We start from the raw sequence: 15,745 nt of genomic DNA, 5'->3' as shown, positions 1-15,745 counted from the left end.
ACCAGAAGCTACACTGTCAAGAGTTTGACATAAACAAAAATGTGCAAAATGTTCTTTAGTGCAGAACTTCCAACACCAGCTGGATTGATCTTATATCCTGCAGGAGTTGTCTCCCTTATACCTCATTTTACAAGGCGATCTAGATCTATGGCCAGCATTTTATTGTCTAGGTTCCTTAGAAAATTTCAATAGCTTTCACTAATCCTGTTATCTTATACAAACAGCCCATACTATTACATATCTTACACAAACAGCCCATACTATTACATATCTTATACAAACAGCCCATACTATTACATATCTTATACAAACAGCCCATACTATTACATATCTTATACAAACAGCCCACACTAATACATATCTTATACAAACAGCCCATACTATTACATATCTTATACAAACAGCCCACATTAATACATATCTTATACAAACAGCCCATACTATTACATATCTTATACAAACAGCCCATACTATTACATATCTTATACAAACAGCCCACACTATTACATATCTTATACAAACAGCCCATACTATTACATATCTTATACAAACAGTCCATACTATTACATATCTTATACAAACAGTCCATACTATTACATATCTTATACAAACAGCCCATACTATTACATATCTTATACAAACAGCCCATACTATTACATATCTTATACAAACAGCCCACACTATTACATATCTTATACAAACAGTCCATACTATTACATATCTTATACAAACAGCCCATACTATTACATATCTTATACAAACAGTCCATACTATTACATATCTTATACAAACAGCCCATACTATTACATATCTTATACAAACAGCCCATACTATTACATATCTTATACAAACAGTACAAACAGTCCATACTATTACATATCTTATACAAACAGCCCACACTATTACATATCTTATACAAACAGCCCACACTATTACATATCTTATACAAACAGCCCATACCATTACATATCTTATACAAACAGCCCATACTATTACATATCTTATACAAACAGCCCATACTATTACATATCTTATACAAACAGTCCATACTATTACATATCTTATACAAACATCCCATACTATTACATATCTTATACAAACATCCCATACTATTACATATCTTATACAAACAGCCCATACTATTACATATCTTATACAACATCCCATACTATTACATATCTTATACAAACAGCCCACACTATTACATATCTTATACCAACAGCCCACACTATTACATATCTTATACAAACAGTCCATACTATTACATATCTTATACAAACAGCCCATACTATTACATATCTTATACAAACAGTCCATACTATTACATATCTTATACAAACAGTCCATACTATTACATATCTTATACAAACAGCCCACACTATTACATATCTTATACAAACAGCCCATACTATTACATATCTTATACAAACAGTCCATACTATTACATATCTTATACAAACATCCCATACTATTACATATCTTATACAAACATCCCATACTATTACATATCTTATACCAACAGCCCACACTATTACATATCTTATACAAACAGCCCATACTATTACATATCTTATACCAACAGCCCATACTATTACATATCTGATACAAACAGCCCATACTATTACATGTCTTATACAAACAGCCCATACTATTACATATCTTATACAAACAGTCCATACTATTACATATCAGTTAAATCCTGGCCTTGATCACAGTGTCAGTTTCCACTGTCACCATTACCAGTGAGGATATTAAAACAACTGTATTCCATCATTTACACACAAACCAGTCACAAATACTTTTGGTAGTGTATACATCAACAATGTGTGTACAACTGAACTACTTATCATTATAGCCTATGGCAAGGTTTTTCTGTTTAATCAGCATCTAAATGACCATTGTGATACTACCTGTACATTAATCGCAGATAAATCAGTCATCCCACAACCTGTCATCTGAAAGGCCATATAAGTGTAATCCTTGAATCAGGACATCTAAGCCTGTATAAACATAATCCCTTCACACTGACAGATTTTATTATTTGATCAGTCCTTTTTATCTTTTACTGGTTTTTGTCACATTTCTAAAAGTATCAAAACTATTGGAGTGGGTTTTGTTTTAAAGATATATTTTTTATTTTTAAAACTGACAGTGTCTTACTAAATAAATCATCGTTTTTAGAAAATACTCTATTCTTTACCTAGGCCAAGGGTTTTTCAGCTGCAAAACAGGGCAAAATTAGAATTGCAACCTACAGATAACTTAAACAAGAAAGAGCCAACATCAGCTCCATGATTGGGGAGAAATTAAATTATTACTTACAAGCAGAAGGAATTGTGTACAACAAGCTCAAGCGTCAATTTGATACTTAACTTTTTTTGATCAACTTAGTGATAACTTTGTTTACTCTCACAGTTCTTCATGAAAATCTGTTAAGGGCAAAAGGATAAGAATACTTAAACAATCAGGACTATTTTCAAATTGAAATTCAAGAATGAATCGTCAAGGACCTTGTATAGCGGCATCTCAACTTTTCACTTCCCCATACCAATCGAAACCCGAAAGTCAAGAAATTACTTTTTCAACCAAAGCATTGACATCTTTGCACAACCACACAAGCAGAATATAGCTGCTTTAGGATGAAGGATTTGTAATAATAAGGAAATTTGAAACTGATCCCTCTAGTACTTGGGTCCTAAATAACCCTTCAATGACAAAACACAATATAGTAGCCATCTCACTTTTATAATCTGACGTAGTGAGTCTCAAATTTAAATGAAAATCACAGTACTCAGTTTAAAACCAATCTAACTTCAAATTGTAAACATGATGGAAGCCTTGAACAGTTTTGGGGCCCAGAAGTCTTGAGGAATCTTGCAGCGTGACCAAGTACTACAAGTGACCCTTCATGCATCTACAAATACAATTGCAAAAAGTGATTTAAATAGCCCTCCATTTGATGGAAGACTACTTACATAATTACCTACTTACACTTTACCTTAGCAGGAAAACTGCCCATCACAGAAAGGTTCAACCCATATGCCCATCTTCAGAAAGGTAAATCAATGCTCACCAACCTGCATCACTGCACTATCAGTTGAGATAAGACAAACAGGTGAAGAAGAACAGCTACCTGTAACCCCATCAGTGACACAGCTGTTAATCCTCCCACCACCATGTACATAGTTAAGCTCGTGGGTGTGGGCAACTGCAAAATTTCACAGCTCAAGCATGATGCAACTTCTAAATGCAATACAGCAATGACCACTGAACAACCTTTATTTTTGATTTATGTAGATTGCTTAGTGCATGCTTTGATTCTGAAATAGCTAGCTTTGACTTTGATCAAATGAAGATATCTTAAAACATGTAAAAGTTAATTGCATTCTTGAATGAGCTAAAATCCTGTATTATTTGTCACAAAATTAAACATAGTTTTGAAAATTCACAGATGGTGTATACAATCAGGGATAGAATTTCACTTTCTAAGCAACTCACATTTTGTGGGTGAAATTTCAGCTTGCATTTGAAAACTTACAGAAGGTGTATACTATCAGGGGTAGAATTTCACTTTTTAAGCAAATTGTGTTTTGAGGGCAAAATTTCAACTCACAAAATTAGAAATTTACTTGCAATTTTGAAAGTGATATAAAAAGAACTCTAAAGCATTCTAAATCAATGTCATATTTTAATTTTGTTACCACCATTTTACATCGCAATATCTGAACCAGATTTGTATCCTGAGGATAACTAATACTACCGTGGGTACTATAGTTAAACAGGCTATAGGTGAGTGTAATCATATCTATCAAGTCAGTTGTTACATTGTCAACAAAAAGATACCAATTACAATTTCCATTAAATTCGGGAAAGCACTTTGATAGGAGTTGTGGATTGTATCTATCAATCAGAAGCCAGCGACCATTTTAGATTAAGCATCAAGGTAATTTTTTTCTTATGCACAACTACATGGCAATACCAATCATTAATAACATGTTTTGCTAATCCAGTTAATACTTTAGTAGTTGCCCGGAAAACTTCAACCAATCAGAGGCTGGTGGCCATTTTGAATAATGCATCATGGTCATTTTTATTTCCTATGCACAACTACATGGCATACCAATCATAAATACTAAGTTTGGTTAAAATCTTATTTGTACTTTAGTAATAATTGTCTGAAAAAGCCTCAACCAATCAGAAGCTGGATGCCATATTGAACAAGGGCCCGTAGGAGGGCCACAACATACGCCCACCGCAATATTTGACACTTGGAAGGGGGTAGTTTCACAGGTTGTAATGCTTTAAAATGAAGTATCATTGTTGGAAAGTTGGAAGGAGATATTGATACACATAATGGTGTGTAGTTGAAACCGAAGGGCAACTTTAAATGATGAGATGTATATATGTTGCAAATATGGGAAACCTTGGTTTAGACACAACAACACAAAAATTAGTTCACATGTTTATATACAGAATATATAGAGCCTGGGTCGGGTAGTATTGAAGTTATGGTCCGGATAAGTAAAATCATCAAAGGGCAATAACTGCGCTAATAAGGGGGTAAGGGGCATAATCTTGGTATGTGACACTCCGGCTCATCTAGATGTATATTTGTGTTAAGTATGGAGTATGGGGGCCGCGGTGGCCGAGTGGTTAAGGTGTCCCGACACTTTAACACTAGCCCTCCACCTCTGGGTTGCGAGTTCGAAACCTACGTACTGACTGTAGGCCGGTGGTTTTTCTCCGGGTACTCCAGCTTTCCTCCACCTCCAAAACCTGGCACGTCCTTAAATGACCCTGGCTGTTAATAGGACGTTACACAAAAAACAAACCAAATAAGTATGGAGAGCTCAACACCATATGTGCCCGAAGTAAAATCATCAAAGGGGAATAACTCCACAAATAAGGGGGTAAAGGGCATGATTTTGGTATGCGACACTCTGGCTCATCAAGATGTATATTTGTGTAAAGTATGGAGAGCCTGGGTCGAGTAGTATTGGAGTTATGGTCCGGACACCATATGTGCCCGCCCACCCACCCGCCAGCCCGCCCGCCAACATGATAACATAATACGTCCCGTCTTTCGTCGGGCGTATAAAAATGCATTATGGTAAAAAAACAATTTGGGATGCATAACATGTTATGCTAATCATGCATACAGTTTGTTGAAATAGGAACAGTACTTTAGTAGGAGATGTCCGGACAAGATTATGAGACGACAGATTGGCAGATGGATGGACAAACAGGCCAATTCCAGTATACCGCCCCCAACTTCGCAAATGGGGGTATAAAAATTAGACGAAATCGGGAGGTACAGTACATTCCACTTAATCGGGTAACGCTTAATAGGGTATTTCGTTTATTGGGGTTTTCAAAAACCCAAACCATTTTCTCTTGAATCAAGTTTTAAAAAAATTGTTTAATTGGGTGGAAAAAGTAGTATTTTTCGGTTATTCGACTACGGCAATCTGACCAAAAAAGTATGATTGCTCCAATTTTCACGAAAGTCATCACATATTTTGATTGCTCCAATTTTCACGAAAGTCATCACATATTTCTTTAAGTTTTAGACATTTATCAACAAATAGGGTAATTTAGATGGTTATAATATCAAACAAGAGATCCCAGAGGGATCTTGGCGCCCACCATTGAACGATCTTTATAGGTTCCATGTCAGATTGATCTTTTCTCTTTTTTTCCCTTCCTTTTTACTAATCTGTGTACATTGAGAAACATCCCTCTAGTACTTTTCAAACAAGGGGAAGCTATATATGAAATTTGAGAAAGATCCATTCAGTACTTTCTCAGAAATAGCGATAACAATCTTCAATTGACAAAATCCAAGATGGCTGCCTGTTGGCCATGTTGTTTTCCAATTGGTCTCAAAATGCAATATGCATAACTAGGCACCAAGGGGAACCTACATATGAAATTTGAGAAAGATCCCTTCAGTACTTTCTCAGAAATAGCGATAACAAACTTCAATTATCAAAATCCAAGATGGCTGCATGTCGGCCATGTTGTTTTCCGATTGGTCTCAAAATGCAATATGCATAACTAGGCACCAAGAGGAACCTACATATGAAATTTGAGAAAGGTCCCTTCAGTACTTTCTCAGAAATAGCGATAACAAACTTCAATTGTCAAAATCCAAGATGGCTGCCTGTCGGCCATGTTGATTTCCGATTGGTCTCAAAATGCAATATGCATAACTAGGCACCAAGGGGAACCTACATATGAAATTTGAGAAAGGTCCCTTCAGTACTTCCTGAGAAATAGCATTAACAAACTTCAATTGTCAAAATCCAAGATGGCTGCCTGTCGGCCATGTTGTTTTTCGATTGGTCTCAAAATGCAATATGCATAACTAGGCACCAAGGAAAACCTACATATGAAATTTGAGAAAGATCCCTTCAGTACTTTCTCAGAAATAGCGATAACAAACTTCAATTGTCAAAATCCAAGATGGCTGCCTGTCGGCCATGTTGTTTTCCGATTGGTCTCAAAATGCAATATGCATAACTAGGCACCAAGGGGAACCTACATATGAAATTTGAGAAAGATCCCTTCAGTACTTTCTCAGAAATAGCGATAACAAACTTCAATCATCAAAATCCAAGATGGCTGCCTGTCGGCCATGTTGTTTTTCCGATTGGTCTCAAAATGCAATATGCATAACTAGGCACCAAGGGGAACCTACATATGAAATTTGAGAAAGATCCCTTCAGTACTTTCTCAGAAATAATGATAACAAACTTCACTTGTCAAAATCCAAGATGGCTGCCTGTCGGCCATGTTGTTTTCCGATCGGTCTCAAAATGCAATATGCATAACTAGGCACCAAGGGGAACCTACATATGAAATTTGAGAAAGATCCCTTCAGTACTTTCTGAGGATTAGCGATAACAAGAATTGTTTACGGACGGACGGAGGGACGGACGGATGGAGGGACGGACGGACGGACGGACCACGGACCACGGACGCAGGGCTAAAAAAAAAACGGTAAAATATTACCTTAAACGATAATGTTATGTCTGGATTTTGTCATGTTTAGAACTGTGTTGTTGTTCTGTCTCATGGGGGTTTTCCCCCCCAAACAGGAAATCGATTAGGCATTGTGGATAAAATTAAATGTTATTTTTAGAGTCAGCAGCAGGCCAACGTAATGGGGGTTTAAAAGCATAATTAAGCCACTAGACAATTAAACTTTTACTTCTGGGATGTAAAATCTTCGAAGCAGAAACATAAACAATAGGTTCTGACCTGGGTCTGACATCGCTACAGACCGATTGATATCACTGCTAACTGTTAACTGTGGCAGATTATTAGTGAGGGTTTCGCCACGGGGAAATGTGACGACACTGATACACAGGTGAGTTATTAAAAAAACAGTAGCAAGCAGTAAAAGGACAGACGCCCAACGTTAGCTTTATAATTCCTACTCAGGTAAGGATTAGAACTGGTTAATAAAAACACCAAATTGGATTTCGTGTTGTTTTATCAGTGACTGCCAGTTTCAAGATCGTATTTATACCAAAGGAAACGACCCAAATAAACTCGGTTTCTCCAATCTCTGCTTTGGCAATTGAAAATAATATGGTAATTAAAAACTTCATAGCGAACAAAAGAATGCCTCTTTGATAAACATAAGGGATTTGAGCTTTAGTTGTCAGCGAGTTCTTAGATCGTATGTCAAATTAGGAACACATGAATGAAACATGGATGCACGGCCCCGATTTGAGGTGCTACAATTGTACTGGGTCCCGAATAACAAAAAAGCTGTAAGGTTTTATTATATTAATACACAATTTTTTTTATACAATATGGAATAGTAATCTGACAATTTGACATCAGTAAAAGCACAAACAAAAACACCGTTTATTTAATAAACACAAATGTTTTCATCCAAAAAGTCTGACACCCATTAAGGACCAAATCCAAGATGGCGACGTGCATTTAGGCTTATTGCAAAAGTCGGTTAATCGGTTAAAAAGCCCCAGCAAATAGGCAACCCAATTTAGCGGAATGCACTGTATATGCAAAGAGGAGGTCATTTTCACACTTCTCCATACTTGAAATGCATTTCTATAAAATATAATGTTTAGACAATGTTATTGCACAAGGAATCATTTAAGTAATAAAAGCTGAAATATATATATATATATATATGAACATTCAGCCTATCACTTACTAAGGGAGGAGACTTTGGACATAGTTATAACTCACTATGAGAGACCTCTGACCTATCACTCACTGTAGGAGACCTCTGAACTATCACTCACTGTGGGAGACCTCTGACCTATCACTCACTGTGGGAGACCTCTGACCTATCACTCACTGTGGGAGACCTCTGACCTATCACTCACTGTGGGAGACCTCTGACCTATCACTCACTGTGGGAGACCTCTGACCTATCACTCACTATGGGAGACCTCTGACCTATCACTCACTGTGGGAGACCTCTGACCTATCACTCACTGTGAGAGACCTCTGACCTATCACTCACTATGAGAGACCTCTGACCTATCACTCACTGTGGGAGACCTCTGACCTATCACTCACTATGGGAGACCTCTGACCTATCACTCACTGTGAGAGACCTCTGACCTATCACTCACTATGAGAGACCTCTGACCTATCACTCACTGTGGGAGACCTCTGACCTATCACTCACTGTGGGAGACCTCTGACCTATCACTCACTGTGGGAGACCTCTGACCTATCATACCAGTTTACAATAGGAGGAGACCTTGGGCCTATCATACCAGTTTACAATAGGAGGAGACCTTGGGCCTATCGATATCACAATAATTTACAGTGGGAGGAGACCTCAAGCCTATCCTCAGGCCTATCATACAAGTTTACTATGGGAGGAGACCAAAGGCTTATCATACCAATTTACTGTGGGAAGAGACCTCAGGCCTATCATACCAGTTTACCGTGGGAGGAGACCTCAAGCCTATCATACCAGTTTACTGTGGGAGGAGACCTCGGCCTATCATACCAGTTACTGTGAGAGGAGACCTCGGCCTATCATACCAATTTACTGTGGGAGGAGACCTCAAGCCTATTATACCAATTTTCTGTGAGAGGAGACCTCAAGCCTATCATACCAGTTTACTATGGGAGGAGACCTCGGGCCTATCATACCAGTTTACAGTGGGAAGAGACCTCAGGCCTATCATACCAGTTTACTGTGAGAGGAGACCTCAGGCCTATCATACCAGTTTACTATGGGAGGAGACCTCGGGCCTATCATACCAGTTTACTATGGGAAGAGACCAAAGGCCTATCATACCAGTTTACTGTGGGAAGAGACCAAAGGCCTATCATACCAATTACTGTGGGAGGAGACCTCAAGCCTATCATACCAGTTTACTGTGGGAAGAGACCAAAGGCCTATCATACCAATTACTGTGGGAGGAGACCTTGGCCTGTCATACCAGTTTACTGAGTGAGGAGACCTCAGGTCTATCATATCAGTTTTCTGTGGGAAGAGACCTCGGGCCTATCATACCAGTTACTGTGGGAAGAGACCTCGGGCCTATCATACCAGTTACTGTGGGAGGAGACCTCTGACAGTTGTGTAGGCTGATCACAGGCTACACTCATTCTTTATTTCTTTTATCTGCACTAATATTATTGCTATTATATTGGAAATATCCTCCTACATCAATTAACACATCAAAGCAACCCAGGCTTGAACTGTGGTCTGTCCTGGGAGTATATAATCTGGAAGGACAGCCATACACTGGCTAATTTGTATATCTACAGCACACAGCAATAGCACTTCTGATGGGGAAAATACTAAATCTTATCAGCATACACAAAATATACTGAAAATTGTAGAACTGCATGGTAGGATATAACAGCAAACCAATGGCTATGTACCCCCTTTTACTGTATCAGTTCTAGAATGCAGTGGGTAATTCACTATGGTATAAGTCCCTAATAAAGAAATGGGCTAATTTGTGAACAAGGGCTTATTTGTGGATAAATACAGTACAAATAATTGCTGCTTCGCTTTCAGTTACTGTTCATACCTAGTAACAGTTAAAACAAAGGAAGTTAAATCCTATAGCCAGTGGTGCATCTGTGAAGGAACAAATTATAATCTTCAAAATAGTTCATTAATACTTGTACAAACTGATCATCATGTTCAGAAACTATACACATAGTAAGTTTATATAAAGTGTTTTGGTACCACCACCACTCAGACAGCTACCAGATGGCAGTGGTTGTACATAAAGCTGTTGGAAAATTATCATACTTAGAGTCCCTGTGGTGATTCCTCATCCACAGAGATAAAACCTAGAACAGTATTGAAATTATAAATCAATTATGTCAATATCGCACCAGGCTCTTCCCAGTAACAATCAGCTAGTGTAACCTTGTCATACCCATCCCTGGCCAGTCTAAACCCAATGTACTACTTTATACACACACACATGATAGAGCCAACGCCTGTTCAGTGATATGTTGGTAGGTCCGGGATCCTTTGACCCTGGGTAGCTCACCTGGATACCTGACAGGTATGCAGGGTGATGGAGGAAAGATGACTTTAACACAAGTAGGGGTCAATCACAGCAGGCAAACCGCATTGGTTCATCTATTTATTGGTCAATTGGTTTCAACTATGATTGGGCTTCCTCATATAATACAGGATAAAACAAAGAACAGAAAGTTCAAAATTCAGATATCTTACATACACATACTATTTTACAATCCAGACACCAATGTTGTGAATTAATCTTACTATCCAGACACCAATGTTGTGAATTAATCTTACAATCCAGACACCAATGTTGTAAATTAATCTTATAATCCAGACACCAATGTTGTGAATTAATCTTACTATGCAGACACCAATGTTGTGAATTAATCTTACTATCCAGACACCAATGTTGTGAATTAATCTTATTATGCAGACACCAATGTTGTGAATTAATCTTACTATCCAGACACCAATGTTGTGAATTAATCATACTATCCAGACACCAATGTTGTGAATTACATCACATAGAACATACTGGGAACAGTAACTGAACTGAATCTCACTGCATTGGACAATACAGGAAACAAAGAGCATGTAATATAAACAAGAGGCTCAATGGGCCTGTATCTCCAACATGCTTCTTATGCAACTTTTAAGTGAATCTATGTCATTTATGTAGCTGATTAAAATTTATCCAAATATCATTGTAGGCTAGGTTTATTCATTTAAATAAATTGTGTAGAGCTATATTCCAGCATACTACTGGCCCAAAATCAGGTCTCCGAGTCTCTTGGTTATTCACAAGAAGTTGTCTTTAGCATATTTGACCCCTGTGACTTGAATGTAGGTCAAGGTCATTCATTGTAACAAACTTGATAGCCCTTCACCTAGCATGTACAGGCCCAATATCAGGTTTTAGAAGTTGTTTAAAGGAAAAGTTGACAACAGACAACAGGAAGAATGCTGGATGCCATACAAGGGTCTTAGCTCAAATGCCCTTCAGCCAGGTAAGCCTAAAAATACCAAAAGACCACATATCTACTAAGAAAGTCAGAAAAACTCTCATTTAGGATAATATAGATCAGAGTGACATATAATTGGTATATGTCTCTACCAACTATGTTACTATTCATTGGCATCAAATGACCCTCATTATGTTGCCCAGGAAAAATAGATTGTGGACATTTCATAGATGAAACATTATCTACCTAGAACTGTGTGTACAATCCTGAAGTCTCCCGACATCATTTACATGGCTTAAGTAATGGTTATAGCAAAGATTTCTGTTAGGAAATTTAATGATCTATAACATGTATGACGCAGGTCTTTTCCATACTGAAAGGAAACACAGAACTATCTCGAAAGACAAACATTGCTGTTAACAGTTTGCTTGCCTCTGATCCTAAAATCAATCTCCTGGGATTTTATGGAAGGAGAAGAAGAGTTTGCAGCCATATTCCTGGACCAATACTGCCGACCATTTGACACATTGATAACCATCAGTGACAAATGGCTATTTCCCTTATACACTTCATTAGAAGCTTACAACAGTACAGGAAGGTAACTTTGAGCTTCAAAACATCTCACTATACACAGTTCTACCAGGGGTGACAGCCAATCTATTACAAACCAGGGCTATTCATGTAATTCTAAGGCAAGTGATTTATGTACAACAATTTCAAACACAAAAAGAAAACAAGAAGTTCCATTTTTTGGCTTATCATCAAATATGATGTTGGAATATCCTAGTAACTGTTGATTAAAACCTAAAACAAGCAAAACATCTTTCTAAACAAAAGATTACTATACCCTTTTTACAAACTGTTGTAAAAATTTAGAGCAATATGTTTCTTCATACTTTAAAAATCATATATCAAAAGTGAATTGGACCTGCCCAGCTACCTCACTAAATACTAACTAACCAGTTATCCAAACAGGTAATGCTGTATGACAGGTAGAAACTAGAGCTGTCATAGTAGTCTCTTGTTAACTATATATACATCTTCTCTAGCTGAAAAAACACTGACCCCAAGACTGTATACTGATACTAATATTTTAGGCCTGCATCATTCAAATGTTCACCAGATTATCAAGACTTTGCTTAAAGATAAATTGATGTGAATTTCAAAGCTGATAGAGGCCATAGATGTGGAACTCAAATATATACTCTTTCCTTTCTGTAATTGTTAAATGTCTAATACTATAACCTTGGATTTTTGTATTGAGGAACAAATATTTAAAGATTTTTATCACATTTGACCCCTGTGATCTAGAATGAAGCTTTAATATTAATTTTTGGCAAACTTGCAATTGGTAGTTATGAGCATGTTATTGGCCCATAATCATGACCCTGGGTCTCACGGTAATTGAGAAGAAGTTGTTTGAAGAATTAAACACATCTGACTGGTATAACCTTTAAATCAGGCCAAGGTCATTCAAGTGAAGAATCTTGATAACCATGGCCTTAATCTCAGCATGATACTACCAATACCATCACTCTGTGCCTTAGTTATTGTGAAGAATACATTTAAAGAGTTGAACATTGATCCCCGTGACTTTGAAAAAAGGTCCAGTGATTCATTTGAACAAACTTGGTAGCCCTTCATCCTTGCATGCTACAGTTGCAACAAGATGACCAGACCAAGGTACAGTATGAAATAACAACATCAGCCAGCCATTGATTAAAACATGCAATTAGGTTAATGGATCAGTCTTTGTTGTCATGTTTTACAATCATTCAGTACAAATTACATGTGATCATACTAAACATTCTATTGACTTTTAAAACATGGACAGCACATTGTAAAGTTTCTGTATTGATCTTTTAAACAACAGTATCGATGTATTGAAACAATAGATGTCTGTCAACATGTCTAGCATCAATCTAAAACTCATTGTAAAATAAAATGTTATCAAAGAGTACAACTATACTAATAAACATGATAATTTTGTGTTGAAATAGGAAGATAAGCAGTTAGAAAGGAATAGTATAACCAACCATTACTTAATCTGTCATACAAAATGATCTCTACAATAATCTATTAGCCCAGTCACACAACAATTAAGGGCAGCCTAGTAACTAGTCATGATATCTCACCAAATTATTTAACAGGATGTAGGTAATAGTCAATATGAATATCCACAGCATCTGATAACCACTCAATCAGTGTATAAAATTAAATGAAGTTATTCTAAATGGTATTGGAGATATGTTCCTGAAACGCTGGAAATCAGTGAATCTAACTATCTGTTTCCATGGTAAGAAAAGAAATATCCAAACTAAAAGCTCATCTACAGCAGCAGACACTAGCACAAGACCTTTGTTGGGTGGAAGGTAATATCAGAAAACTATATGGACCAAACCTCTATACAGAGGCACCAGATCCAACTTTAGTCACATCATACAGAACAAGCCAAGTGTGTGTAGCTGAAATTGCAAGAAGGTTGCACTCCATCCTCACAAACTGTAGTATTAAACTGAAACCTTATCTTCTTAGATTCTCCAAGTGTGGATCAGTGGAGCCTTTGTGGCCAACAGAAGATTAAAAGAAACCTATCTGTTTATAGTACCATTAACCTTGTCCCTTGACCTTTGAACATGAATAGCCATCCAAAACAAGATATGTCTCACCTGTCCTACTTTGTCAGTATAGTAATTTTGATTCTGTATTTTTAAAAACACCCAAACAAGACTCCACATTAACAAATGATAGTATGCTAGCACCTTGTATACTTAAGCAAGTATAGACATGTGTAGAATACTGATGCACTGCAAAACAAATATCAAATTTTTCAAAATCCCTAATTCTAAAAATTTACATAAATTCAACAGCTTACCCTCAAAATTCACTTTTCCATAAGAGTGCAAAGCAAAACACATTTGATATATTACAGAACTGGTACAAATTTTACTATAAACAAGACATCTTACTTTCATAAAATTAAACCAGCTTTACAAAATCCATGCAATGCCTGTGAACCCTTATAGACTGGACAAGACTAATGTTTCCAAAACAAAAAAAAAGGAAATAAAATTAAAAAAAAAATAAAAAATTCCAAACTGCATTATTTACATACTCCTCCACCTTCTCCCTCAAAATTATAACACTGTTACATTTTGGTAAATGTATAAAGTTATAATTGGGAGATCCAATAGGCCATCCCCTGTATCCACACACATTAGATAGACCTGAAGAAGTGGTTATTTGTGTGTTTACCATGTTGGTTCCTCCACAACTTCTGTCCAGTCACTGATGGAATAAATACACAGATGATTGTACAGACGTGCAGTCTGGTACAATGATTGATACCAAAACATGGAAATATTGACAATATTGTCTCACCCCAACTTCACAGACCTATCAGTATGTCTACTACGTTAGAAGTATTGGAGGGATTTCAAAACAGTGTCCAACTTCCAACAATGAAGAACAAGATATATTGGCTATTTAATACAGGCCAAAATAGTAGTGTAAATCCACCACTGAAGAGGTTGAACAAAGCCAGGCCACTACCACACATCTTAACAGTGAAGACAGATTATGTCTGTTATCATAAAGGTTTTCATTCTCATCTGTTTTGTCAACAGGTTCAGAAGTTTCAACATTTTTCATAATGATTTAAACATATACACACATTCACATACAGGATCAAGACTACACACTATAATATAAATTATATATATAATTAGCTAGGATACTTGTAAGACTGTCACCAGACCAAACTATAGGGTAGGGTGTCTACATAAGGACACAATGTTCCCTGTCTAGGTCCTGTTGTCTGCTCAATCAATCACTACCAAAATTAGGCCACAAATTGACACCTTCGTTAAAATAATACATTATTTAACAATAAATATTTACAATTGCCAATAATTCTGAATCAATAATATAATGTTAACCTAAGGGTGACCAACTCTATTCATTTCTCAATAACCTGAGTGTAGATCGTGACCCCTTCTCTCGCGTATGAATATATGTTAATATTGGTGGACTTCTTTCCACACACCATGAAACAATACAATTTACACCATGCCATTTTTTTTTTTCACTTTTACTTTGTCATATAATGTGAATATATCAATTGAAACTAAAAATGTCTGTAAGACATAAATCCTTGCTGCCACTTGACACCTAAAACCTCAGCAGTTCCTGAGATTAGCTAGCGCTAGTTACATTGGATCGAGCAGGATGGGGCAAGACTTTGTCTCCAGGTGCCCTAAACACATTGGTCAATTCTCAATATTTACAT

General features: G+C 36.9%; 1 protein-coding gene across 4 annotated transcripts in view; it reads right to left on the bottom strand.

Annotated features, from left to right (window-relative positions):
- The window catches only part of LOC117324348 (cAMP-dependent protein kinase regulatory subunit), a 120,296-nt gene that overhangs the window by 45,183 nt on the left and 59,368 nt on the right, over positions 1 to 15,745 (bottom strand). The window contains exon 1 of one of the 4 annotated variants that reach the window (XM_033880177.1): positions 14,713 to 14,832. The exons of the other annotated variants lie outside the window; for them this stretch is intronic. Coding sequence (XP_033736068.1) covers positions 14,713 to 14,715 — 3 coding nt within the window. The 5' untranslated portion in view covers positions 14,716 to 14,832. Of the gene's footprint in view, positions 1 to 14,712; positions 14,833 to 15,745 lie in introns of those variants that run through there. 4 annotated transcript variants of the gene reach the window in all.

The sequence above is a fragment of the Pecten maximus genome, chromosome 1, assembly GCF_902652985.1.
Source record: "Pecten maximus chromosome 1, xPecMax1.1, whole genome shotgun sequence".
In the NCBI taxonomy this organism is placed as follows: domain Eukaryota; kingdom Metazoa; phylum Mollusca; class Bivalvia; order Pectinida; family Pectinidae; genus Pecten; species Pecten maximus.
The sequence above is the reverse complement of the archived record's forward strand: the minus strand, read 5'-3'. Positions and strand labels throughout refer to the sequence as shown.